The sequence below is a fragment of the Gobio gobio genome (assembly GCF_949357685.1).
Source record: "Gobio gobio genome assembly, chromosome: 2".
Lineage (NCBI taxonomy): Eukaryota > Metazoa > Chordata > Actinopteri > Cypriniformes > Gobionidae > Gobio > Gobio gobio.
The window spans coordinates 4,435,864-4,463,842 of record NC_137098.1 but is presented as its reverse complement, the minus strand read 5'-3'; the positions used below and the strand labels follow the sequence as shown (position 1 = coordinate 4,463,842).

At 41.8% G+C, this 27,979-nt stretch overlaps 1 protein-coding gene across 6 annotated transcripts in view; it reads left to right on the top strand.

Annotated features, from left to right (window-relative positions):
* drd4b (dopamine receptor D4b) overlaps positions 1-27,979 on the top strand; it is a 473,608-nt gene that overhangs the window by 16,452 nt on the left and 429,177 nt on the right. For 2 of the 6 annotated variants that reach the window (XM_079806317.1, XM_079806319.1), the window contains exons 4-6: positions 7,539-7,657; positions 7,760-8,322; positions 9,741-11,318. In XM_079806317.1, the coding sequence (XP_079662443.1) occupies positions 7,539-7,552 (14 nt within the window). In that variant the 3' untranslated portion in view covers positions 7,553-7,657; positions 7,760-8,322; positions 9,741-11,318. Of the gene's footprint in view, positions 1-7,538; positions 7,658-7,759; positions 8,497-9,740; positions 11,319-27,979 lie in introns of those variants that run through there. The other 4 variants (XM_079806316.1, XM_079806318.1, XM_079806315.1 and 1 more) reach the window with 2 other exon arrangements.

The following is a 27,979-nucleotide window of genomic DNA, read 5'->3' as shown; positions in this document are numbered from 1 at the left end:
TGTGCAGCTGGAATGCCACACAGTGCAGCAGTATGTCAGTGTGCTCTCGATTGTGCAGCGGTAGAAGCGTGTCAGAAGTTCCTGCGGAAGCCCATTGCGTTTCAGGGTCCTCAAGAAGAACATCTTCTGCTGGGCTTTTTTAATGGTATGGGAGGTGTTCTGGCTCCAGGTTAGATCCTCTGATATGTGCACTCCCAGGAACTTAAAGCTTGCCACCCTCTCCACCTCCTCCCCGTTGATACACAGTCCATTGTGGTTTGGTTTGTTTCTTCTGAAGTCAATTATTATTTCTTTTGTTTTCTTGGTGTTGAGGTTGAGGTTGTTGTTCACTATGCTGTACTGTTTACCAAAAATTGCTGCAAACACCTGTATAGTGAAGCTGTTGTCTATCCGCTTAAGCCATTTTGACAGTGCTGTGTGTGTGTGTGTGTGTGTGTGTGTGTGTGTGTGAGAGAGAGAGAGAGACGCGTGAGTGACAGAGAGATGGATGGAGAGCAGGGAAAGGATATGCAGCTGAACGAATACACTGCGTGTTTTAAATAGCGTAAAAAAAAAGAATAACGAAACGCAATATGTGTCTATGTGTGGGAAATACTGGAGTGCATTAGTGCCGCCCACTTTTTCAGCTCAGTTGGTTCTGGAAATTTCAGAGACTGGCATGTTTGGCTTGACTTTTTTTCTCAGAATTGTGTGATTTAAAGTCAGACTTGTGAAATATAAAGTCAGAATTATCTTTTAAATTATTTTGGTGTGTTATGCTTGTGGTGACTCTCTGATTGGTGGAATTTTCTGCACAGCATCATGGGTAATGTAGTTTTCCACCACTTTTAAACAATTATTACAAGAATAAGCTACAAAAAAGCAGACTAAAGGCTTCAACAGAAGCAAATTCTCAGTTAACAACATCGTAGCTCACCCCTTACAGAAAAAACACATGTGACCACATGTACATGTGATTTTGCACATGTGAAATTTAACATGTAAAAACATGTTAAAAGCACATGTGGTCACGTGATCGCACGCACATGTGAAATGTAACATGTTAAAAGCACATGTGAAATTCATGTGGTTTTTACTCACTATGTTGCTCTAAACCCATATGACTTAGTTCTTCTGTTCTGCAGAACATATTTTGATGAATATTAGTCAACATTAAACCCCAGACATTTTTTGTGTTCCACAGAAGAGAGAAAGTCAAACAAGTTTGGAATGACATAAACGTGATAAAGATGGAATTTCAGGTGAACTGTCTCTTTAAGTAAAAAAGCGGCACAGCTTACCCCACTATATTTGCATATATCTTAATTAACAGTCAACAGTTATTTAAGACTGAATGTGGCCTGATTACTCCTTAAAGTAACGAGACATTTTCATCATTTATGTGTACAAAAGGAAAATGTCCTGAACACTAAACCCCGTTTTCACCGCCTCATGAGGATTCAAAGGTTGGGGAAAGGGATAACTTTTCCAAAGATGTAAACATTTCTTGCGTCACAGAAACATCTTGTTGAAGTTATGCAGATGATCTGAAACTTTAACTCCATTACTGGGTATTTATAGAAAAACCATTACTATACTTGAATAATTCAAGGCCACTGGAGGAGCACATTAATATCTATAATATACATGAGCTTGATTTATACGTGTAGCTTTGTCTCGCGTTCCTCACAATATTTGATTCGACGTAGTTTGGTCGCGTTATGTCAGCGTTGCATAATGCAGAATTAATGAGTGTGATTTTGCAGGTTTCTGGGTTATCCTAAGCTTTCCAGAGCTCTTAAAGTCATTCTTGAATATGTTGAGCCTCGGCTGCTCGTTTGCTTTATCAGAACAGAGGCAGGGCTCATTAATGCATGCTGGCGTCACAGAAAATCATTTCGGATTCCTTCAAGCTTGTAAAAACAAACAAAAACCCCATTTACAGTAATGCATTCCAGTGGATTCAAAAGCAGAAACGTGCTGCTTGTAGTTTTATTAAAAGCACTTCTATTAAATTGTCTGTACACTAATGGGTCACACGTTATATTCGGAGTCTTTAATAACTTTGTATAACACAATGCATGTATTGAGTAAATAAATGTTTTTACATTACAGCTAAATCATTTCTGTATTTACATCTACAATAACACTGGAACTCTATTAATAAAAAAACAAGCTAAGCAACGCTTTATGTTAATTTTATGTTTAATTATACATTTAAGTTCCGAGTAATAATAATGAACCATGTACTTACTATAGGGTTAGGGGTTTTTGGTCTATGATTAACTATTAAACAATTTTCACTCAATTTTCATTAATAATTGCAAAGAAGCAGCTAGTACACTTAAAAATATATACATAACAATTTGAAGTAGAATGATTAGCAGTCAAGGTTTTTGATAGGAAACCACAGTCATTTCACCATAGTTTAATTTTAGAGAAGTATCAGCTCCTAAGCTTTGAAAACTTAAAAGTGTTTAAAACTAGTGGTCTTATATGAATGAAATGGCTGATTGTGAAGTACAATTTAGAAAGTCTACTTTTGCGCATCTATTAAAGGCTGCACAAGTTGGAATACTTTACCAATGTTAATTAGAGGAAGCCCCACTTTTAATTAGTTTAAGAAACAGCTTAAAAGATGGCTGATTAACAACCACAACTGTAGAAGCACTGGCACTTTAATAGGTATATTTGTAATAAGCACTTTAGGATGACTACACTCTAAAAAAGAAAGGTTCTTTTATAAGCAAATGATAGTGACCACATTTATCCAAAGCGACTGATGGTGACCACTGGGATTGAACCAGCAACCTTCTGCATATCAGTTCCATGGTTTAACCCACTGGACCACCATCTCTATAGTCTACTAGCTGGTCGTTGTTGGTTTGATGTGTTCCTTGCTTAAAACATACTCCAATAATCTTTTTTTTATTTACAACTTAGAAAAATATTTTTTTTACAATGTACAGTAACTATGACAGGAAAATGCATCAAAAGAATCTGTGTCCCCGGTGGCTATTTTTGGTATTACGTGAAAATTACGCGAAAACGTAAAATCGACTTCGTGATATCAACTTCAAATATGGAACACAATTTGGTTAGACGTGTGGCTTTAATTTTTATAGCAATTTTTATTTATTTTGTGACAGGAAAGTGCATGAAATTAATGTGTGGGACACCCAGTGGCTAATTTTGGTATTACGGTTAAACAAAATAGGAGCTTCAATTTTTGTGATATTCACAACACAATTGGGTTAGATGTGTGGCTTTAATTGTACAGCAGTTTTATGACAGAAATGTATTACTTTGTGGCAGGAAAGCGCATCAAAAGAATGTGTGGGACACCCGGTGGTGATTTTTGTTACAGCGCCTAAACAAAATCTTTCAATTCAATCTCAAATCTATACATTTTTGTGCGATCGTCTTCAAACACCACAATTTGAATAGACGTGTGGCTTTAATTTTATAGCAATTTTATGACAAAAATGTATTATTTTGTGACAGGAAAGCGCATCAAAAGAATGTGTGGGACACCCGGTGGCTATTTTTGGTACAGCGCCTAGACAAAATCTCATAGGAGCTTAAATTTTTGTGATATCAACTTCAAATTTGGAACAAAATTTGGTTAGACGTGTGGCTTTAATTTCATGTCAACTATTTAGTGATAGAAGTGATGTTATGACAAATGTATTAAATTGTGACAGGAAAATGCATCAAACGAATGTGTCCCCCGATGGCTATTTTTGGTATTACGCCTAAAAATATAATAGGAGCATACATTTGTGCGACATCGACTTCAAATTTGGAACACAATTTGGTTAGACGTGTGGCTTTAATTTTAAAGCAATTTTATGATAGAAATGTATTATTTTGTGAAAGGAAAATGCATCAATAAATGTCACCTGGTGGCTAATTCTGGTATCACACCTAAACAAAATCTCATAGGAGCTTACATTTTTGTGATACAACTTCAAATTTGGTATTTTGGTACAACACCTAAACTAGGGCTGCTCGATTATGGAAAAAATCATAATCACGATTATTTTGGTCAATATTGAAATCACGATTATGTAACACGATTATTTCACATGACTTTGGGAATGTGTTGTATTTATTAAAAATACACCTTTCAACAATTCAATTGAAATTGTAACATTTGTTGTACTTTTTGAACTATTAAAATAAATAATATAACATATATTCGAATCAAAGTATAAAAGTATTCACGTAAAAATGATAACCACAAATAAATAAGATCAACAATATGGTTCGGCTATGCTTTTCATGTCCGTCTAACATTAGTTTTCAGGTACAGAAATGTATCAAATGTAAAATAACATTGCATATTTGAGTGCATAAATTAAAGATTAATCCTATTAAACTTACAAAAGCTATTCAATCAAGAGCGGTGAGTGATGTCCTTGTCTTTTGTTGTTTGACATTAAACAGACAGCAGTAAAGGCTACTGCCCCTTTAAGACCTCGCGTCTTCATTATCGACTGTATAAAGTTCACTTAAGGCATATACAGACTATGTCTGCTAGGATACTCATCAAGATGGACATGTTGACATACGTTTTGTGTGAGTTTGTCCGTTTAAGAGCAAGACTTGAAAGAGAACTCAATATTTGCGCGCTGAGAGACATGAGCGCTCGGATGAGCGCACAGAGACACATTTTCTCACAGCGCGCGCGGCTTCTCATTCTAAACCTAAAGCACTAAACCCGGGTGATGACGGTGAAAACGACTGGTCATATTCGAAAATATGGCAGCACTCGCAATCTCGCATGCATTGAACAAAGTTTACAAAGAGAGAATTATTTGAAAAATATGAAGGAAAAAAAGGACGTTTACACGGCTCCCCTGCTCTCGTCAGTTTTTGTTTCTTTATTAGATTGTCATAGGTCACTCTGTTTAATTTTCAAGTGGTTAAACAAATTCGTGGTGTTCCCTTGTTGCAGTCACTACCATGTAGCAAATCTTAGCATGTTTCTGCTCGTCGTCTGATTCCTCGAAGCCAAACTGTTCCCAGACAACGGAGTTGGTTTTGCCTTTTTTGCTCACCAAACGCTGCTGTAACTGCCCTCCTCCTGCCATCTTTACTCGCGCCGAGTTTTTAAATTCCAGCGGATGATATGCACACAAGTCACGAGACTCACGACCTGAGAGAGATTTGTGGGTTCGGGAGGGGCGGATGTGCGCGTGCGCGTTTCATTCAGAACGCAAGGCAAAATAATCGTTTTTTCTCGATTGTACTATTTTGGTGATCGTTGGGAGGCAAAATCGAAATCGAAATCGAAATTCGATTAATTGCACAGCCCTAACCTAAACTAAATCTTTCAATTTTTGTGATATCAACTTCAAATTTGGAACACAATTTGGTTATAGACGTGTGGCTTTAATTTTATTGAAACTATATGACAAAAATGTATTATTTTGTGACAGGAAAGCGCATCAAAAGAATGTGTGGGACACCCGGTGGCTATTTTTGGTACAGCGCCTAGATAAAATCTCATAGGAGCCTACATTTTTGTGATATCAACTTCAAATTTGGAACAAAATTTGGTTAGACGTGTGCTTTAATTTCATGTCAACTATTTAGTGATAGAAGTGATGTTCTGACAAATGTATTAAATTGTGACAGGAAAATGCATCAAAACAATGTGTTCCCCGATGGCTATTTTTGATATTGCGCCTAAAAATATAATAGGAGCATACATTTTTGCGACATCAACTTCAAATTTGAAACACAATTTTATGATATAAATTTATTATTTTGTGAAAGGAAAATGCATCAATTAATGTGTCACCTGGTGGCTAATTTTGGTACAACGCCTAAACTAAATCTCATAGGACAGGGGTGTCCAAAGTCCGGCCCGTGGGCCAAATGCGGCCCGGGGATGAATTTCAAACGGCCCGCAGCTTGTCTATTAAGATGTATTATAATGTATTATATGTATTATAATATATTTAATATATTTAAATGTATTATAAACAGCGCTACTTCTGCTCTGCGCGACTTGCGAGCTCTGACTCTGAACAAATGTGTTTACATGCTGAGAGTCTCGATCACATGACCACTAAACAGCCAATGAGAAGTGTTCGAGTTCGGCGCTGAGGTCTCCGGTACGAGCTGCGAATCTCTCGGTGATTTGATTTAATTTAAATCCAGTTAAACAGCGCTGACTTAATCAACAACACTAACGTGCAAATCAGGAGAAACACTGAGCCGATTCAGAATACTTTTCAAACAACAATTCACCAACATTTATCATGGATTTACTGTGTAACACCTACCTGTAACCGTGGTCATTTGTCAGAAATGTAGGTTAATATCTAATTTTATTTAATTTGTTATGTAGACATTTTATAAATGAGTAATAAAGGCCAAATTGTAGACTATTTTTGTCATAAACGTGCAGTTTTGTGCATTTGTATTTATATTTTTATAGACTAAATACCTTAAAGGCATTCTAGATATAGAATTTTTTTTGTTTACTTTTTCCCTTGTGTGCACTGCAAAAAATGCTGTAATTTAGTATTTTTTTCTGGTTTCTAGTATAAATATATCTAAAAATTCTTAAATCAAGATGCATTTACTAGATAAGTTAAATGACATTAGATATTTGTTCTTATATTCTGGAAAATAAAATGAAATTGAAGAGTTTTTGTTTAAAACAAGCAAATATATCTGCCAATGGGATAAGAAAAATAATGTTTCTGTTTGGAATCTTGTTTCTGTCCCAAACAGAAACAAGATTATTTTTCTAAATGCATTGGCAAATCATTTAGTTTTTTTCAAGCAAAAACTTAATTCATTTTGATTTTCAAGAAAAAAATATGTAATTTTCCTTAGTAAAAACATCTTGATTTAAGAATTTTTAGATATTTGGACTGGAAAAAAGAAGTAACAAAGGTATTTTTTGTAGTGTGGTTTTACCTGTGGTGATCTAAATAGAGTACTTATTAAATTTAAATAAGAATAGAGTTCTAACTCAGTAATAATATTTAAATTTCACCCATTAAAACTTTTTGGTTGATGAAAGTTTTACAGATATTGTTATATATCTATACATTTTTCTGTCCTATCTCAAGCTACTCTCCTGTCAGCTCATGCTTTTGTCAAATCTGTCATGTTTCCAAGAAACAACACATGTAATATATATATATATATATATAAAAATAGAAAAGGGACCGGCCCCCGGTTATGTCCACAACATCGAAAGTTTGGACACCCCTGTCATAGGAGCTTACATTTTTGGGGTACAACTTTAAATTTGGAACATAATTTGGTTAGACGTGTGGCTTTAATTTTATAACAATTTGATGACAAAAATGTATTATTTTGTGAAAGGAAAAGGCATCCAGTGGCTATTTTTGGTAATACGCCTAAACAAAATCTCATAGGAGCTTACATTTTTGTGATATCAACAACACAATTTGGTTAGACGTGTGGCTTTAATATCCTAGCAATTTATTTTATAAAATACATATTGTGTATAAAATTGTTTAGTAGAGTGCATTTGCTTTACAGTAAATTCCAACTTCTTTTCACTTCAGCAATAATCTGCTGAGTGCCTTCTTTCAAAAGAGACCAGCCGTCCAAAGCATTCATGAATTACAACCATTTAAGTTGGATTTTCACATCTATGCTCACAAAGGGGGGTGAAAGTTAACAGGTTTATATTTCATTTCATTTCAGCTTTGTTTCAATTACCAGAAATGTTTGTTAATAGTTAATAGCTAAAACCCCTGATGTGATGTGTGATCTTGATCTGCAGGCGTCTTCCTCTTCTGCTGGACACCTTTCTTTGTCGTTCACACGACTCGAGCCCTGTGTGAATCCTGTCACATCTCTCCAGAGCTGATGAGCACGGTGACATGGCTGGGCTACGTCAACAGTGCTCTCAACCCCATCATCTACACCGTCTTCAACACCGAATTCAGGAAGTTCTTCCGAGGATTTCTACCCCGCTGCTGTTGAGCGCTCCACGATGCCATCATTTATGCTAAAGACATTTGTTCTTGTAAAATTTTGTTGTTTTGTGTTAATCTTGCCAGTACTTTCTTTGTGCCTACCATGCACTACATCCATATTTTATGCATAATGGACTTATTTTCAGTACAACAAATGGTGCCTGGATCATTTTAAAATGTGCCATGCTCTGTTAAAATATGCCTACGCTAAGATTAATGATATAAAACATTGCATATTTTAGATCCGTGAGGTGTGATTGCCCTAGCCTGATGTCGTCATATATCGTCATTTATGGGGTGTTTCAACCAAGCCAGGAAATGCCTCTGCTCTCAATTGGATAGACCTACAACCAATCAGAGCAACGGAGTAAGTGACTTATGTTGAGCGACGCATAGTTGTCAACAGATCTCAATTGCACACACACTGGAAGAAGTAGAAGAAGATGAGTGTAAACGATCTTTGCCGGTGTTGTAAAAATAATTTAAAGGGTTAGTTCACCCAAAATTGAAAATTCTGTCATTAATTCCTCACCCTCATGTCGTTCGACACCCGTAAGACCTTCGTTCATATTCGGAACACAAATGAAGATATTTTAGTTGAAAGCTGATGCTGAGAAAGGCTTCAGATAGGCCTCCATTGGTATTGGAGTACATTAACACTCCCAAGACCCATAAAAGGCACGTTGTTACAAAGTCCATCTCACCACAGTGGCTCTACAATAATCTTACGATGCGACGACAATAGTTTTTGTGCGCAAAAAAAATCTAAATAACACCTTTATCCAACTTGTTCTTGTCTTCCGTGTGTGGCTCCACGACGCATGCGTGAGAATATGACGTAGCGCCAGCGTTCGGGAATCCATGAAATGCTCACTTTAGCCCCATTTTGAGAACTACGCCGAGACCTAAAGCACGATCAATGTAGAATTCAACAGCTTAGACACGCGCGTCTTCCTCTGCTTGTAAACAAATCGCTTCTGGGTCATGTGTCCGAACGCCGGATCTGCGTCATATTCTCGCGCATGCGTCGTGGAGGCACACACGGAAGACAAGAACAAGTTGGATAAAGGTGTTATTTTTGATTTTTTTTTTTTAGCACAAAAACTATTGTCGTCGCATCGTAAAATTATTGTAGAGTCACTGTGGTGAGATGGACTTTGTAACGACGTGCCTTTTAAGCGTCTTGGGAGTGTAAATGTACTGAATGCCAATGGAGGCCTATCTGAAGCCTTTCTCAGCATCAGCTTTTCAATTTTTGTGTTCCGAATATAAACGGAGGTCTTACGGGTGTCGAACGACATGAGGGTGAGTAATTAATTAATTTTTGGGTGAACTAACCCTTTAAGGATACACAGAGTACTTACCAACACCATCATCATTTCTGAGAGAGATAGTAATGGTGAACGCATATACGAACAAGTTCTCCGTTTAGTAAACAAATTCAACCCAATCGCTCTTTGGTGACGTGGATGATGATGTTACTGTTAATCATCTGTCCATCATCGTATAAAGCCCGCCCCGACAATTTGATTGGTCCGAACAGCTCTGGGGCCGGATTCACGAAAATCATCTTAAGAAAGAAAATTCTTAGCTCGTATAGATGTTCCTAAGTGCAATTCTTGAAAAATTCTTAAGAAGTTCTCAAATATTTTCTTAAGAACATCTTAATTTTTTACTTAAGAAGAAAATAAAAGGTGTTAAATTGGTGTTTTTTTATTGAAAGGTCTTACTGAAGACTTGCTGAATGAAAAACACCTCAAAGCCCGTCTTTTTGTGCTTCGTTAGATCTACACAAGACGAATCATATCTCAGAGACATCAGAGCCAGACGTCAGAAGGACAGGCCGAGGAAAGGCTGCTCTCGCTGGGGTTAATGAGCGCTGAACACTCGCTGATCGCCTGGATCTCACAACTCCGAAAACACCAGATAAAATTGTCAAATAGGCGCTCTCTTTATAAATAAACCACAGATTAATCTTTAAACAAGTACATTCTCGCCTGAAAAAGTCTTAAAACTACAATTTGTGACACATTAACAGTAGTATTTTTAAGTTAAGTGGGGTTTCTTGTCCGCTATTGACGCTTGCTGGTTGGTGCGAGCTGGTTGCTGGTTTTATAAAACACTCTCCATCCACACTAACGTTTTCAAAAAGTTTCTCATCCACACTGAAACGTCAGTAAACGCCAAATTCAACTCAAAACCTCATAAATGCTCACTGATATGATACAGACATCATTCTTCTGGCAGGACCATTTTATTTAACAAAATATCTCACAATTCACTGATCGCACTCGGTCAACCAGTATTATGTTTGGTCTAAAACGCAATCGCTCTCGTGTTTTCCCACAGAATGGCAAATGCAGGACTGTGATATGAAGTGTGTAAAGTAACATATTTGTGAAAGTGAACAGCACATAACTGGCACAATAGCGTTATAAACATACATATCTATTGGTACAATATGTGTCACATGACTAAACCTGCGTCATTGTTTTCAAATACCTCCGTCTTCACAGTCGACGCGAAGACGCCGTTTTCAAATGTATCCGCATTGGAGAGCCTTTTCAAAAAGTCTCAGTGTGGACGGAAGGCCAAAACGGAAAGAAAGAGATATTAGTGTGGCCATAGTTGCTCCACAATGGATCAAGTCCAGACCCCGACCTCAAATGTTGTGGGCGGAGCTAAGTTCGGCTGGCATCCAGGCTATGATTGCCCACAAGAAAGACTTTAAATTAAACAAAATGTACAAGTCCTCGTGTGGCAATGCAAATTTTGGATTTGTGAAGTCTTTCAAATATCCTATAGATGCCGCAGAGCTTTGAGTTTGGATTTCATTACATAGAGCTGAAGATTTCTATAAACAGAAATGTGTGATTAGACCGCTAGGCTGAGGGTTGAGACGGGTTAAAGTTTCCCTGTGAAGGTTTCAAAACATCTTGAGAAAGTGTCTAATGAAGTTCCAGAAAAGCCCTGAGGATTTCACCACACTAGCCTTACTCTTTGAGCACATCATCTGTGCGCAGTGATAAAAAAGGATCAGACACCTGGGCAGAATTCCCACTTGTCTCTTTTTTTCCCCCCGCTTATTGAATTATAAATAAAATGTCTGCATGATCAAGTGCAGCTTCTCCAGTGGGCTTGACACTGGCATTTCTTAGAGAATTAAGAATCACCTTTCCAACTATTCCAACTATCATTCCAACTATCCAACCCCGTTGACATGTGTCTTGCAAACATTGTAGGCCTACCGAGTGTCTATCCATCACTTCTATAGCTCAATCAGAACAAGATGGAGGACGCTCCTTCCCAACCAAAACTAGCTGATGATCACCCTGCACTTTAAAAAAAATGGATAGTTCACCCAAAAATGAAAATTCTGTCATTAATTCATAGTTCCCTTTCAGTCGGTCACGTTCGACGTACGTCGGAACTGACCGACGAATTGGGATCTGTTTCAGAGACCAATCTACTTCGAGTGTATTAAAAACGAGCCAATGGACATTGGCATGCGGTGCACACATTCCACGCACCGCCCCGCATTGCGGGTATAAATACGGAAGTGGAAGTACCGCATATTGCTTTCAACTTCGGAGCCGAGCATTACATGTTCCTACGAAGAGTGTGTTTACACAAACTAAACGAGTCTCTACGAGAAGATCAGCTTACCTGTTCCAGTGTCGGTGTGACGGCGCTTTACAGCGGTGGTCGCGAGCAGAAGAAATCTGTCGGTTCGCTGGGCGTTTCCTCTGAGTGCTTACAGTGGGCTTGCACCTTTAAACCACTGTGAGCCGCGGCTATTCCCCTGTGTGCCTCGGCACTTGTTGGAGCGGTTCTCTCTTCTCTCTATCACTAAAAGAGCAACGCGGTTTGACCCTGCGTCTTTTTCAAGATGTCATTCAAACCGTGTGTTTCTGGATGCGGTTGTTTCCTGTCCTCATTTGACGGCCACGATCTCTCTCACATATAAACATGTGAGATTGCTTTCGTGGGTGATTCATGCTCTCTCAGGAGAGCATGGTCACGTCGGCGCGTTGTTCGTCTCCCCTTTCTCGTAAGGGCTTGAGCGTTCAGCGCGCCGTGTGCCGTCGAGCGCCGGCTGACAGCGGGGGTTGCCACGGCAACCCAGCGCGTCACTCGGCGCTCTCTAGATGCGCGGTCCAGACTATGAAACCTCAAACGGGGTTGAGTCCCTTTGCTTATTCCCTGATCTAGTTTCTTTTCTGGTGCTCCAGAAAAGGATTATTTTGGTTAATAAGCCTTGGTGACCTGAGGATTACAGTGGGGCATCCCCGCCGGGTACATCTCTTCGGGCCCCCACTCCTCTATCGCATCATGAGCATGTTGAGACTTTGTTCGTGGGTGGTTCATGTTCTCTCATGGGGACATGGCCACGTCGGCGCGTTGTTCGTCCTGCCCCTTTAATAGGGGCTTGAGCGTTCAGCGTGCCGTGTGCCGTCGAGTCTGGCGGCCACGCCCACTGTCTCTCATGCCTGCTGGTAGCCCAGATGGGATTGCTGGTCCTTTTTAAAAAAAAAAAGAAAAAAGAAAAAAAAAGGGGGACCCAGCATTTCATTTGTGGCTCTGGCAGAGGACAGATGTCAATTGCTGCATCGGAGAGAGGGCTGTTATGCGCTGGAGATGATGACGCTGAGTTTCCCACTATAATAGTGTGTGCTCATGCTGAATCAGATTCAGTGTTGACAGCCATGCCTTCCAGGGTGGCTGCCTGGATGTGCATTGGAAGAATTTAGCAGTGTGGAGCTTTTGGTGTCAAAATATGGAACGCCAAAAGGGCCATAATCTGTATGAATTTTTTCGCTCTCTCACTACCCTCTTTCCTGCATGCACGAGGGTAGTCTTGACTCAGGGGTTATGCAGGAACTGCGTGCAGTGATGGACCTCGCTCTCCGGGTGACAGAAGTCACTGCACGCTCCCTGGGTCAGGCGATGTCCACGTTAGTGGTCCAGGAAGCTGGGGCTAGACCTGGCAGATATGCGTGAGCCTGACAGAGTTCGGTTCCTCAACGCCCCTGTCTGTCAGGCTAGCCTCTTCGGCGACGCTGTCGAGAACTCGCCCAGCAGTTCTCGGTGGCCCAGAAGTGGATGGAGGTTTAAAAAAAAAAAAAAAAACATCCTGCCCCGACGACTAGCTGCTGCCTCCACCCAGTCGTCGGCTGCAGCACCTCCATCTGCTTGTCGCCGAGGGTGCCCCCCCTGCGTCCGCCTCCGCCCCTGCTAAGCCAAGCAGCAGCCTCCACCCGGGCAGCAGGTGGCCGGGCGCAGGGGATGTGCCCAACCCGTCCAGGATACCGCGAGTCCGCTAGCAAGCACATGGGCGAGCGGCCCTGGAACGGGCAGCCCAGCGAGATGGCAAGCTGCTCGGGGAGAAGGTGTCCGCACCCCTCCCTCCCCCGGAGGAGGACCGGGGGGAGAATATTTTTTCGGTTCGGTCCTGCCGCTGGCTCTCCGGAGTCCAGCGGTACCCACATTCTCAGAGCAGTTTCCTCCCTCCCTGGGCTCTGAGAGGGTCAGGTTGGCAGTGTGCGACGCCCCCGGGCCTTGCCACTCCTTTCCTCCCCTCTCCCCCTTCGCCAGGGGGCAGCAGTGTGGGCACCGAGGACGCCCCCGGGCCTTCTCACCCACACTCTGCCCCACCTGGAGTACTCAGACAACACTCCGGGCCGCCTCCGGGCCTCCCGAGTCGGGTCTGAGTGCTCCACCTCGCTGCCTCACCCCGGGTACGTCTATGGTGCCGATGATCCCGCTTGTTCGGTCTCTGGGGGCCTGGCTAAAAGGCCTCCCCGGACCGTCATGCTGGCTCATCTGTACCATCAGACTCGGCTATGCGATTCGTCGCACGCCGGCCTCCCAAGTACAGGGGCATCCTCTTCACCTCAGTGTGGAGCTCGGATGCCCATGTCTTGCGGTCAGAGATCGATGTCCTGCTGGCGAAGGGCGCGATCGAGCCGGTTCCTCCAGCCGATATGAGGTCGGGGTTCTACAGCCCCTACTTCATTGTACCCAAGAAAGGTGGTGGGTTAAGACCAATCTTGGACCTGCGCATTTTGAATCGGGCCCTGCACAAGCTCCCGTTCAAGATGTTAATGCAGAAACGCAATTTTCAGTGCATCCGTCCCCAAGATTGGTTCGCAGCGATCGACCTGAAGCCCTTCGGGCTGTCCCTGTCGCCTCGCGTCTCCACGAAAGGCGTAGAGGCAGCCATTGTTCCGCTCAGAGAACGCGGCGTTCGCTTACTCAACAATCTTGACGACTGGCTTATTCTCGCCCAGTCTCGGGAGCAGTTGTGCGAACACAGGGACATGGTGCTCAGTCACCTCAGCCTGTTGGGACTTCGGGTCAACCGAGAGAAGAGCAAACTCTGTCCCACGCAGAGGATCTCTTGTCTCGGTATGGAGCTGGATTCGGTCAGCCGGACGGCGCGCCTCACTCCGGAGCGCGTCCGGTCAGTGTTGAACTGCTTGAATACGTTCAATGGCAGGACAGCGGCCCCACTGAAACTTTTTCAGAGGCTCCTGGGGCATATGGCATCCGCAGCCGCGGTAACGCCGCTCGGATGGCTCCATATGAGGCCGCTTCAACGCTGGTTACACGACCGAGTCCCGAGATGGGCGTGGCACAGCGGTCAGTACCGGGTCCCAGTGACTCCTTACTGTCGCCAAACCTTCAACCCGTGGTCTGACCCCTCGTTTCTCCGGGCCGGTGTGTCCTTAGAACAGGTGTCGAGGCATGCTGTGGTCTTCACGGATGCCTCTTCCACGGGTTGGGGGGCCACGTACAACGGGCACGTAGGTTCGGGACTGTGGACGGGACCCCAACTACGTTGGCATATCAATTGCCTAGAGCTTCTGGCAGTACGTCTTGCCCTGGCCCGGTTCAAGAAACCGCTCCAGGGCGCACACGTACTGGTCCGTTCGGACAGCACTGCGGCCGTTGCGTACATCAACCGTCAGGGTGGTCTACGCTCCCGTTGCATGCTCCGGCTCGCCCGCCATCTCCTCCTGTGGAGTCAGAAGTTTGTGAGGTCACTTCGTGCTATTCACTTTCCAGGTGCGCTGAACCAGACAGCCGACGAGCTCTCTGGCCAGTCGACACCTCCGGACGAATGGCGACTCCACCCCCGGAGTGTCCAGCTGATATGGGACCACTTTGGGGTTGCGCAGGTAGTCCTGTTTGCTTCCCCGGAGTCGACCCATTGCCAGTGGTACTACTCCCTGACCGGAGGTACCTTAGGCATAGATGCACTGGCGCACAGCTGGCCCCGGGACCTACGCAAATATGCGTTTCCCCCAGTGAGCCTTCTTGCACAGACCCTGTGCAAGGTCAGGGAGGACGAGGAGCAGGTCTTGTTAGTTGCGCCCTATTGGCCCAACCGGACCTGGTTCCCCGAACTCACACTCCTCGCGACAGCCCCTCCCTGGCCGATTCCCCTGAGGAAGGACCTTCTTTCTCAGGGACGGGGCACTCTATGGCACCCGCGTCCAGACCTCTGGAAACTCCATGTCTGGTCCCTGGACGGGACGCGGAGGTTCTAGATGGCCTACCGCAAGCTGTGGTAGACATCATCGCTTCAGCTAGAGCCCCCTCTACGAGGCGCCTCTATGCTCTAAAGTGGAACCTGTTCGTCGTTGGTGCTCTTCCCGCCAGGAAGACCCCCGGAAGTGTTCGATTACGTCGTGCTTTCCTTCCTGCAGGATGGGTTGGAGCGGCGGCTGTCTCCCTCCACCCTCAAAGTGTACGTCGCTGCAATAGCGGCGTATCACGATGCAGTAGACGGTAAATCCGTAGGTAGGCACGACTTAATCGTCAGGTTCCTCAGAGGTGCGAGGAGACTAAAATCCTCCTCGTTCTACCTCGTTACCCTCTTGGGACTTAGCCCTGGTGCTTAGAGCACTCCAGGGTCCTCCATTTGAGCCTTTGCAGTCAGTCGAGCTAAAAATCCTGTCCGTGAAGACAGTCCTCCTGACCGCATTGGCCTCAATCAAGAGGGTAGGGGACTTGCATGCGCTTTCGGTCGACGAATCGTGCCTAGAATTCGGGCCGGCCAACTCTCACGTTGTCCTGAGACCCCGGCCTGGATATGTGCCCAAGGTTCCTACCACTCCCTTCCGGGACCAGGTAGTGAACCTGCAAGCGCTGCCTTCGGAGGAGGCAGACCCAGCCCTAGCTTTATGTCCCGTCCGCGCTCTTCGCGCTTACGTTGACCGGACTCAAAGCTTCAGATCCTCACAGCAGCTCTTCGTCTGTTACGGAGGTCAGCAGAAGGGAAAGGCTGTCTCCAAGCAGAGGTTGGCCCACTGGATAGTGAATGCCATTGTCTTGGCTTACCAGTCCCAAGACGTACCTTGCCCGTTCGGGGTGCGAGCACACTCAACAAGGAGTGTTGCTTCATCCTGGGCGCTGGCTCAAGGTGCCTCGCTGACAGACATTTGTAGAGCTGCGGGCTGGGCGACACCTAACACGTTCGCTAGATTTTATAGCCTCCGTGTAGAGCCGGTATCTTCCCGCATCCTCGCCCCCCAGGGCCAGTAGCGCTAAGTACCCGTTCTAGTGTCGGCTTGCAACGCCACTCCCGCCTCCGGGCCGGATACGTGCGTCTATTCTTGCTCCAGTTGTGTTCCCCGGAAACGGCTAACCCTGTGAGTTCCTCCGTCACCCCTGCGGTGCCAGACGTTGCGGCCGTCTGGCGCCAGGCCTGCACCCGTATGCTTGTGGAACGTGTGTGTAGGCTGGGTTCCATATGTTGCGGTCCCCTCACGGCTACCCCATATGTGTATTCTCCACGGTATCTGCTACCCTGCTCGGTTAGCCCCGTGTCTTTCCCTCGACAGAGCCCGCTCTGTCATCTCTGGGATGTGTTCTTCCCCCCCTGGGATCAGGTTGGGTCCACCCCAGAGATTTTCCATAGTTGCACTACCCTAGGAGGTTAGTCCTGATGCGTATTTCCACCTCTCCTTCCATTGAAGGATGTGGCTCCGCAGCGTACCATCTCCCGAGATGGGCACGCTTTCCCAGCGTTATCCAATAGTCACGCTGAGTGGGTCTTGCAGGAACAGCAGTGACTGTCCTTCCCTGCCGGGAGCCCTGACTCCCACTCCAACTTAGGAGTGGTCCAGCGAGCTCAGGCAGGGCGCTGGAAGGGCCAGCATCCCTGGCGTTTTGGTAGGGATCCCAATTCGTCGGTCAGTTCCGACGTACGTCGAACGTGACCGACTGAAAGGGAACGTCTCGGTTACGTATGTAACCCTCGTTCCCTGAAGGAGGGAACGGAGACGTACGTCCCGTCGCCAGGTGCTGTGCTTCAGCTGAAGGCCCGAGCCACTCTTCTCGGCTCCTCAGTTGAAAACAATATGCGGTACTTCCACTTCCGTATTTATACCCGCAATGCGGGGCGGTGCGTGGAATGTGTGCACCGCATGCCAATGTCCATTGGCTCGTTTTTAATACACTCGAAGTAGATTGGTCTCTGAAACAGATCCCAATTCGTCGGTCAGTTCCGACGTACGTCTCCGTTCCCTCCTTCAGGGAACGAGGGTTACATACGTAACCGAGACGTTTTCATGTGTCGTCACACCTGGAGGGCAAAACTAGGCTTTCCTCTATTGTCCGCCAGTCATTTTTACCAGGTTTGTAGTCAGTATTAATGCAGTAAGACAGTGATATTAAAATACCAAATTCAATATACACCTTATTGATGATGCATACTTTGTACAGGAAAGCAGATGAACACAACAACAACATTTATTTATAAAGCACATTTAAATGTAATGGGAAGCCAGTGAAGAGATGCTAAAATAGCGGAGATGTGGTCCCTCTTTTTTCGACCCGCTCAGCAGTCTAGCAGCCGCATTTTGAACAACTTGCAATCGTGATACTGAAGACTGAGGGAGACCGGAATAAAGAGGGTTGCAATAATCTAATCGGGATGTTACAAGAGCATGAATCACAACTTCTAAATCTTTGCTTGAAAGGAGAGGCTTCAGTTTTGATAGATCTTAACATGGAAAAAGCTTCCTCTAATAACAGCATTAATTTGTTTATCAAAAACTTGTGAAGAGTCGAAGATCACTCCAAGATTTTTGATTTGTTTGTGTACATTTGTTGAGGACCTAACTGGGCTTCCAGAGCAGGGGAGGAATTTGTAGGACAACCTAGAATTAAAACCTCAGCTGCAAAAAATTATTTGCCATCCACCTCTTGATGTCATTTACACATTTCAATAACACATCAGAGGAACCAGTAGTGTCCAGCCTTACTGGTAGGTAAAACTGGGAATCGTCTGCAGTGATATGAAATGTTGTATTTATGAAAAATGAGGGCCATGGGAAGAATATAAAGGGAAAACAATAAAGGTCCCAAAATGGATCCCTGGGGCATACCACACAAAACAGGTGCAGATAATGAGGAAAATTTCCCTAAATTTACAGAAAAAGTCCTATTCGCGAAGTACGAAGCAAACCATTGTAATACAGTGCCTTTGACACCAACCATACATTCTAGTCGTTCAAGAAGGATGTTATGGTCAATGGTATCAAATGCTGCACTCAGGTCCAACAAAACCAGCACTACGCGAGAGCCTGAATCCAGGGCAAGCAAGATATCATTAGTACCCCTCAACAAAGCTGACACTGAATATTAGTGCAACACAAGGTTTCTCGTTAAGGGTTTTTCCCATCGAAACCCATTATAAAGAAAATGCTTTGCGTTCATATTTTTGGCTCATCTGCTCGCCTGTACATAGTATGCATCATCAAAAAGGTGTAAAATGAATTTGATGTTTTAAGATCACTGTTTTAGTACATCACAGCATTTTTAAGGGTGGGTTGCCTGTTGTCAGTTCACCTCCATCTGCTGCTTGATCAGCTCTATAATGGTTTTACTTAACGTAGTTAATCTGTGTTTAAAATTAAGTGGTGCAACAACTCGATTTAAAATAAAACCCATATCAACAAATCCCAGATTAGCGTTAAATTTATCTTAATTTAATCCTTATTGGTGCAACCAGGGGCGCCGCTAGCAATTTTGGGCCCTATGAAAGAATATGATGTTGGGCACCAACCTAGCTATCCAAGATCTTTGTCTGCAATTTAATGATACTGACCAATTAAGCTCTGCTCGCTCAAACCAGAATGCCCCAATTCGCTGATGAAACATTGATTAAAATTAAGATTCAATTTATACAAAACAAAACTTAATGAAGTGGTCATGCCTGACCCACTCCAAGTCTCCTGGCATTGCGCATCTTATCATGTGTCCTTTCTCACTCGTGCTGATTATTTTTCATAATCAACATAGATTGACAGATTGACAACATAGACATCAAAAATAACATTATAATATTTAAACATAAATATAAAACTAAATTCATTTTCTTAATGGCTACAACAAGTATAGTAGCCTAGTACAGAGAAATGTCATGTCCGAGTGGGATTTGAGCAAATGTCGTTTTACCCGTGAGTGCAGCGTTTTGCTGGATTTTGCCGTAAAATGCAGAAATAAGCCATAATTTTGTTATATTTGTAACTCTTTGGTAGATTATACATTTATAATTTCTATTGCATTACTACTAGTACTGTTACTACTAATAAAACCAATCTCTGGGGGCGTGCATCGTGAACGTGCATCTTGATCACATATTTTTGTTTTAAGATAGAAATTTGACAGGTTTGTCTGCAGTTCAATGGTGTTCTATGGCGGTTTTGCCCTCCAAGGCTCTGCAACTGAATTACTCACCCTCATGTCGTTCCACTGTGTTTACAACGTGAACAGAGACTGACACGGAAGAGAAGAAATGGTTGAATAAAGTCATTATTTTTGTTGTTTTCCCCCACAAAGTGTATCTTCGTGGCTTCATAACATTAAGGTTGAACCACTGGAGTCACATGGACTATTTTAATGATGTCTCTCCTTCCTTTCTGGACCTTGAAAAGTGGTAATTAAATTGCTGTCTATGTCTCTCGGATTTCATCAGAAATATCTTCATTTGTGTTCCGGTCTTTGGAACGAGATGAGGGTGAGTAAATAATGATAGAATTGTCATTTTTGGGTGAACTAACCCTTTAAAGCACAATGCCAAATGAGAACCTTTCTAAGTTCCTTAATGTGCTGTGATGCCATTGCAGAATCTGTTCTACGGGACACACCAAGCCGACCATTTTGATGCCTCGCGTCTCGACCAAAAAGCTGCGCTTAAACACACCCCACAAAGACTACAGGTGACTGCCAACTAGCATGTGTGTGTAAGGAAATAACTGTCTACATCAGCAGGTATCAATAGTCTAATCGTCTTTCAAACAGGGAAACCGAAACTAGGACTGCAGATATACAGGTGCTGGTCATATAATTAGAATATCATCAAAAGGTTTATTTATTTCACTAATTCCATTCAAAAAGTGAAACTTGTATATTATATTCATTCTTTACACACAAACTGATATATTTCAACGTTTATTTATTTTAATTTTGATGATTATAACTGACAACTAAGAAAAATCCCAAATTCAGTATCTCAGAAAATTAGAATATTACTTAAGACCAATACAAAGAAAGGATTTTTAGAAATCTTGGCCAACTGAAAAGTATGAGCATGTACAGCACTCAATACTTAGTTGCGGCTCCTTTTGCCTGAATTACTGCAGCAATGCGGCGTGGCATGAGGAGATCAGTCTGTGGCACTGTCAGGTGTTATGAGAGCCCAGGTTGCTCTGATAGTAGCCTTCAGCTCTTCTGCATTGTTGGGTCTGGCATATCACATCTTCCTCTTCACAATACCCCATAGATTTTCTGTGGAGTTAAGGCCAGGCGAGTTTGCTGGCCAATTAAGAACAGGGATACCATGGTCCTTGAACCAGGTACTGGTTGCTTTGGCACAGTGTGCAAAATCTGCATCTCCATAAAGTTGGTCAGCAGCAGGAAGCATGAAGTGCTCTAAAGCTTCCTGGTATACGGCTGCGTTGACCTTGGACCTCAGAAAACACAGTGAACCAACACCAACAGATGACATGGCACCCCAAACCATCACTGAGTGTGGAAACTTTACACTGGACCTCAAGCAACGTGGATTGTATGCCCCTCCTCTCTTCCTCTAGGACCCTGATTTCCAAAGGAAATGCAAAATTTACTTTCATCAGAGAACATAACTTTGGACCACTCAGCAGCAGTCCAGTCCTTTTTGTCTTTAGCACAGGCGAGACGCTTCTGACGCTGTCTCTTGTTCAAGAGTGGCTCGACACAAGGAGTGCGACAGCTGAAACCCATGTCTTACATACGTCTGTGCATTGTGGTTCTTGAAGCACTGACTCCAGCTGCAGTCCACACTTTGTGAATCTCCCCCACATTTTTGAATGGGTTTTGTTTCACAATCCTCTCCAGGGTGCGGTTATCCCTATTGTGTGTACACTTTTTTCTACCACATGTTTTCCTTCCCTTCGCCTCTCTATTAATGTGCTTGGACACAGAGCTCTGTGAACAGCCAGCCGCTTTTGCAATGACCTTTTGGGTCTTGCCCTCCTTGTGCAAGGTGTCAATGGTCGTCTTTTGGACACCTGTCAAGTCAGCAGTCTTCCCCATGATTGTGTCGCCTACAGAACTAGACTTAGAGACCATTTAAAGGCCTTTGCAGGTGTTTTGAGTTAATCAGCTGATTAGAGTGTGGCACCAGGTGTCTTCAATATTCAACCTTTTCACAATATTCAAATTTTCTGAGAGACTGAATTTGGGATTTTCCCTAGTTGTCAGTTATAATCATCAAAAATAAAATAAATAAACATTTGAAATATATCAGTCTGTGTGTAATGAATGAATATAATATACAAGTTTCACTTTTTGAATGGAATTAGTGAAATAAATCAACTTGTTGATGATATTTTAATTATATGACCAGCACCTGTACAAACTGTAAACAGAGCAGTGCTTGCTCACCAATCATGTTGATCACTTTCTCCATTCCAGTCAGCTCATGTTATAAAAATATTCATGCATTTGTAACGGAGGCCAGCTAGTAGTCGCTGTGTGAGTAAACCTCACTCCTCTGATCTCAAGATACGCTCTAGCGACTGACACTAGGGGTTGCAGCCTTTAGTCTCCTTGTTAGAGGGTCTGACTCTCATGCCGGCGGACTCGGGTTCGAGTCTCGCTTAGAGAAAGAAAAGAGAAAGAGCAGGGGTAACACCATCTGTGTATGTGCGCTTCAGGAGGGTGATGAACCAATAGATGTTATATGAAAAACGTTTTTCATCTCCAAAGAACAACTCAAGATCCCTATAAAGATATACTACAGTTTGTGTGTGGGAGGATCATGTTTTGGAGCACATTATGACAATTGTCATTCTGACCCTACTCCTTCACTCTCAGTGTCATCTGGAAAATAGACTCATTTTCCATAATTCCATCCTTCAATAACTAAGCTATTGAGCTTTTTTTGTGTTCAGGCCACATCAATCTCATGGCTCTCCTCCATCAGAGCAAACCTGGATTGAATGTGTCCCCATGAGTGCATCCAAAATACTGTTTAACCCTCTATGGTACGCAATATGATACCAATATTTCTGGGGGAAAAAATATTTGTGGTGTTTTTCCTGCTTATAACAATACCAATAAAAAGCCTCAAGGCAACATTGCACAACAACGGACAAATTAAAACATTTGACATTTTCATGTAGAAAAAAGGGTAACACTTTACATTAAGGTTCCCTTTGTAAAGGGTTTATAAAGGTGTTTGTTAATTACTAACTCATTTACAAATGCATTATAAATCGTTGATAAGCCACTATAACTGCATGAATAAAAAGTGACTTTAACACAATACCATTTTTAACTCACATGTTATAAATACTTAATAAATGTATTTATTCACATTTAACTCAATACCAGATTCCTCATTTATTTCATGATGCAGCAAAAATCGTGTTGTATTTGTGGTTTTCACATTATTATCTCATGCCACTTTTCTTAAAATACTAGAGGTTACCGTCTTACCCATGATATCCCACAAAAAGCTCATGATGCCTATCCACAGCAGTGTATAAAACTGATTTTTTTGCTTATCAAGATGAAATTATCAAACTTTATTTTGGAGAAGAAAAAAAAAACACAAGAGCACAACGATAACTTGATGAGATATTAATAATGAATATGTTAATTCCAATATTAGTTAATTGTGAACCTTAATGTAGGGTGGACACTTGCGAACCATTTATGAATGAGTTACAAACATTTATAACCTGTGAAAGTGAACCTTAATGTAAGTGAAAACCTGTGAACCGGTTCACTTCAGGAATCTGGTATAGAGTTAAATAAGTGAATAAATACATTTATTAAGCATTTATAACATGTGAGTTAAAATGTCTCAGTATTTGGCAGGTATTGCACTCAAAAAAATGAACTTTCACTGTTGTTAGATGCACTCAAATCATCCTTGTTCACATTACTTAAAAAACTCATGTAACTACATGAACTTTGAGTTGTTTCTAATAAAAATGAGTATTGTCAGCTTTACTTAATAAGTGTTTGTTCGGTCAACTTAACTTTGCTGAGTGAAACAAACAACTGGGATCTGTAGTTCCCAGCATGCTTTGCAAGGGACTGCATTAGTAGAGTAAATTTAGGGATTCAAGTGTTATTTTATCTGTTTTTCAGTAAAGGGAAAGATATTGTTAGTTTATGTTAGTGTTTAATGTTCAGTTATGTTGGACATTTAGAGGAGTCTCTGTCATTTTGTTCATTGGATGGACTTCCTGCCCTCAATTAAGTTATTTTTGCATTGTTTTAAGAGTTTTCCACTTACACTTGTAGAGAAAGTAGTTAATTTAATAAGGTAAATTAAATCAATAAATGTGTTCGCCTAACATAAACTTTTATACATTTAACACAACACTATTAAGTACACTGCACATATAAATATTATGTAACCGTAACAAATTCAAACGTAAAGAAATTTTGTCAGCTTTACTTGACTTTCTTTTGTTCATATAACTCAATTGTTATTTGTAAAAAAAATACTCAATATAGTTTCGTGGAACCACTTGACGCTGCTTTTTTGAGTAAATTTAACAAGTCATGCAGTTATAACGGCTTATCAATGATTTATAATGCATTTGTAAATGAGTTATTAGTCATTAACAAACACCTTTATAAACTCTTTACAAAGGGAACCTTAATGCAAAGTTACCGAAAAAAGAAATATATTTATTGAAAACATACATTTTTCTTTAACCAGACACTTGAACAAATACATTTATCCAGTTTTTAATGTATTACATATGTCATATTTAATAAAAAGTAACAACTCTCAGGCAAAATTGTACCAACGTGGAACACAAGTATTACCAAACCATCATATCAAGTTATCATAACCATCCTCATCTCCGATCTCTCCCTGCCGGATTGTCACTATGACCTCCTCATCCTCACACTTGTGTTTTATACCATGTTTTAAGAGCCATAGAAAATCAAATCAAAATATATGCAGTTATAGGATGTGAATTACTATTATCAGTGCATTACAAAATCATACAAATATATTTAGAGAATTCTAACTCTTGTCCTTACAAATATAATATGTTAGTACCCAAAATATGTGTTGCATTGAGGCAACACACAGTTTTTTTGTAATTTCTTCTAAAACATTTGATGATATATAATGTAAAGTTCTTGGAAATGCTTCTTTACTTACCGGTGAAGGCGTCTCATATGTTTTGTGGGTTATTAACCGGACGCAAATTAGTGAAAAATGCACTTTTCACTGGAGAAAATGTGGAGCCATGTGACCTGTGCAGACACAAAATTGACCCCTGTGGGTCACGTGAACACTTTTTTGCACTTTCATTGATTAGTATTTGAGTTCTTCTCCCATGAGATCATAATTTTATTAGAAATAAACTAAAATAGACCGCGCCATCCTCTCGAGGTCCTGTCATATCGCCGTTCTGCTCTGGTCTTTTCTTGCATTACACACCTCGAATGCTCAGATTATTGAGGGCATTGTTTTGCTTCTGATCTTGTATAGTACTGAGCAACATACTATCCAGCCGGCCGAACTGAATTAGACTGAATTAGTGTTTGTCACTGACACAATGAACGGAGCACTTCACCTTCCCAAACAGACAAAACAGCCAAACAATGAGTCCTCGGCTTCTGGAAAAGACATCAGCATGCTATTTTCCTCATTGTGTGTCAATTTTTGGTCGTTTATGAATGTGACAAGCACAGAGCTTTTCATTTTTTTTTCAATCGATCATTGTCAAAACTGTCATGCAAGGCGTTACACGTCAAACCAAGCCAGACAGTGGATTGCTATTGTTTACTGTAGAAATGACATCTAAATGTGGACAGGGCCAGTCACTTAAGATGTCATATTAAGAGAAAGTGAATCTACATCAAGAATGAGAAATGCACAGGGCTAGATGTTTAGAAAAGTACATTGAATAGTATTTGGCCACTTAAATGTATAAATGACAAGTGTGTCTTAAATTCAGTGATGATACAGTTACCAACAGGCATCAAAGTGGTTTTTAGTGACAAAATCAGCCCCTATCTGGCCTAAGAGAGCCACTTTCCTGCAGAGTTTAACACTAACCCTGATCAAACTCGCCTGTCTGTAGCTTAATCTAGTAATCCTGAAGAGCTTGGTTAGTTCGATCAGGCTAAACTCAGCAGGAAAGTGGATCTCAAGGACAAGAGATTCCCAGATCTGCCCTAGACACGATGAAGCTGAAGCCACAAGTCCGCTCTTGCTTCATTTCAAATCTGAGGATTTTACAGGATTTTGAAGAAGAAGAAAAAAGCATTTTGTAAGACCATGTCAGGTGAGTTTTTAGAGAAGGCTGATAGGATGTCAATTCAAATATTTTATTGTAGGGGTGTAAGAAAATATCGATACACGTGAATTTCGCGATACTGTATCGATTCTCAAAAACACTGTATCGATATTTATATATTGATTTATTTACATCCAAGATTCGTGGCTTTGTGTTCGGTTTAAACCACAGACTATAAAACCCAAACGCTAGATGCCATGTTAATCCAGACGCGGATCTGGAGAAGCGCGAAATGAAGGTGCGTGCATCGCTAGTGTTAGCATTAGCAAACCCAGCTCACAAGGCGAAATAATTATTACGCTCCCGCGGTTTACAGAGCTGAAGTGTGGACTAATTTTGGCTTCAGCTATAAAGAAGCCACTAAGGAAATCGACAAGAGGCATTTTGTTTGCAAAATAGGCCAAGTTAAAACTACACTCTAAAAAATACTGGGTTAAAAATAACCCAAGATGGGTTGAAAATGGACTAACCCAGCGATTGGGTTGTTTAAACCCAGCAATTGGGTTGTTTAAAGCAAACATTTAACCTAACCGCTGGGTTAAAACAACCCAAATGCTGGGTTAGTCCATTTTCAACCCAACTTGGGCTATTTTTAACCTTAACCTTATTTTCAGCATTTTTTTGAGTGTTTTTTAGATGGGCGATATCTTATCGTTTGCGATATACTGGTAAAAATTCTCCCCACGATAAGAATTTGTCTTCCCGCGATAATAACGATAAAGCCTAGTTGATGACGCGACCAATCCGCATCTCACGTGCAGAGCGAAAACTACTATGGCGGAGTTTATAGCTACCTCTACAATCCGGAACCTGTACACACAGATATATTTTCACTCGCTGTGCGCTTAAGAGATTTGCTCTTTCTCAAACGATCGGTAATGCACACTATTTCAGTTCATCTCAATGAATGCGCAGTAGGGATGCCACAATTCTCAATATAATATTGAACCGTTCAGTACGGCATTCACGGTTCAATACGTGCTTGTGAATTGCTCGGTTTTGCATTTAATTAATTATTTTTCTACAAATTCTATCATTTGCCTCCATCCCAATACTGAACAACGCGGCATACATTCACATCACACATTAGTGGTAGAGTTATACTCACAGAACACAATCACGAAAGTTCATTATTTACATTTCATTCGCGTGCTTAATGCTTATGACGGTTTTAACATGCGCTTTTCTGAGCGCGCGCACTAAACGCCTGTCAAACACGTGATTACTGGACTCAGTAGTCGTCTTACTGCGCTAATACTGTCAAATACACACAAGGTTAACATAAACACAGTCGGTTATGTCTAAAGTGAAAGTAAAATCGGCGTGTGTATTAGATGCGTGCAGGTCTTAAAGTGACAGCAGCGCAGCCTATAGTGAACACGCTGTCCTTAAAGGGACAGTTCACCTCTAAAATTATGTCATTATTTACTCTAATATTGTTCCAAACCTATTCATTTCTCAATGACAGAATTTTCATTTTTTGAATGAACTATCCCTTTAATGTTAATACAACAACAAAAGACAAATAGAAAATCACTCACTGCTCTTGGCTGAAAAACTTATACAGTAGCTAAGAATCAATGTATATTTTATAGTGAAGTCTATGTAGTGTTTTATTTATCAGAACCGAACCGTGGTTAAAAACCGAGGTATGTATTGAACCGTGGACTAACTGTATTGTTGCATCCCTAATGCGCAGTGTATTTGACGCACAGTAAACACTAGTGTGAGGCGCGTGAGTGAGAGCGCTCAGTGTTTCACACACACTCAAAGAGAGAACGAGAGAGACTTATGCCACACAGAATTGACGTGCTACATGTAAACAATATTCTTTGTTGTATATTCCTGTAAAATAACGGCGTTCATTTGGAATTATTCAGCCTTTATGAACGGGAAGAAACTAATGCACAAATGGGAATCTCATTGGCTGGTGCGCACTCATTACTGTGCCTGTTTTGATTTCAGCAAATCAATTTGAATGAGCGCTGACAACGTGATTAATATTCATGCACCCAGAAGCTCATTAATCCTTAGTGCGGTTTATTTTTATTAGCAGTCGAATTCATAGTATTATCTTATCAGTATTATGTTTAGTTTTATTATGTCTTAAGCTCCACCACCAGTCCTGAGTTCAGTTAAAATGACAAATATGCATTCATACATTTTCATTCGCACATGATACGTTTTAGT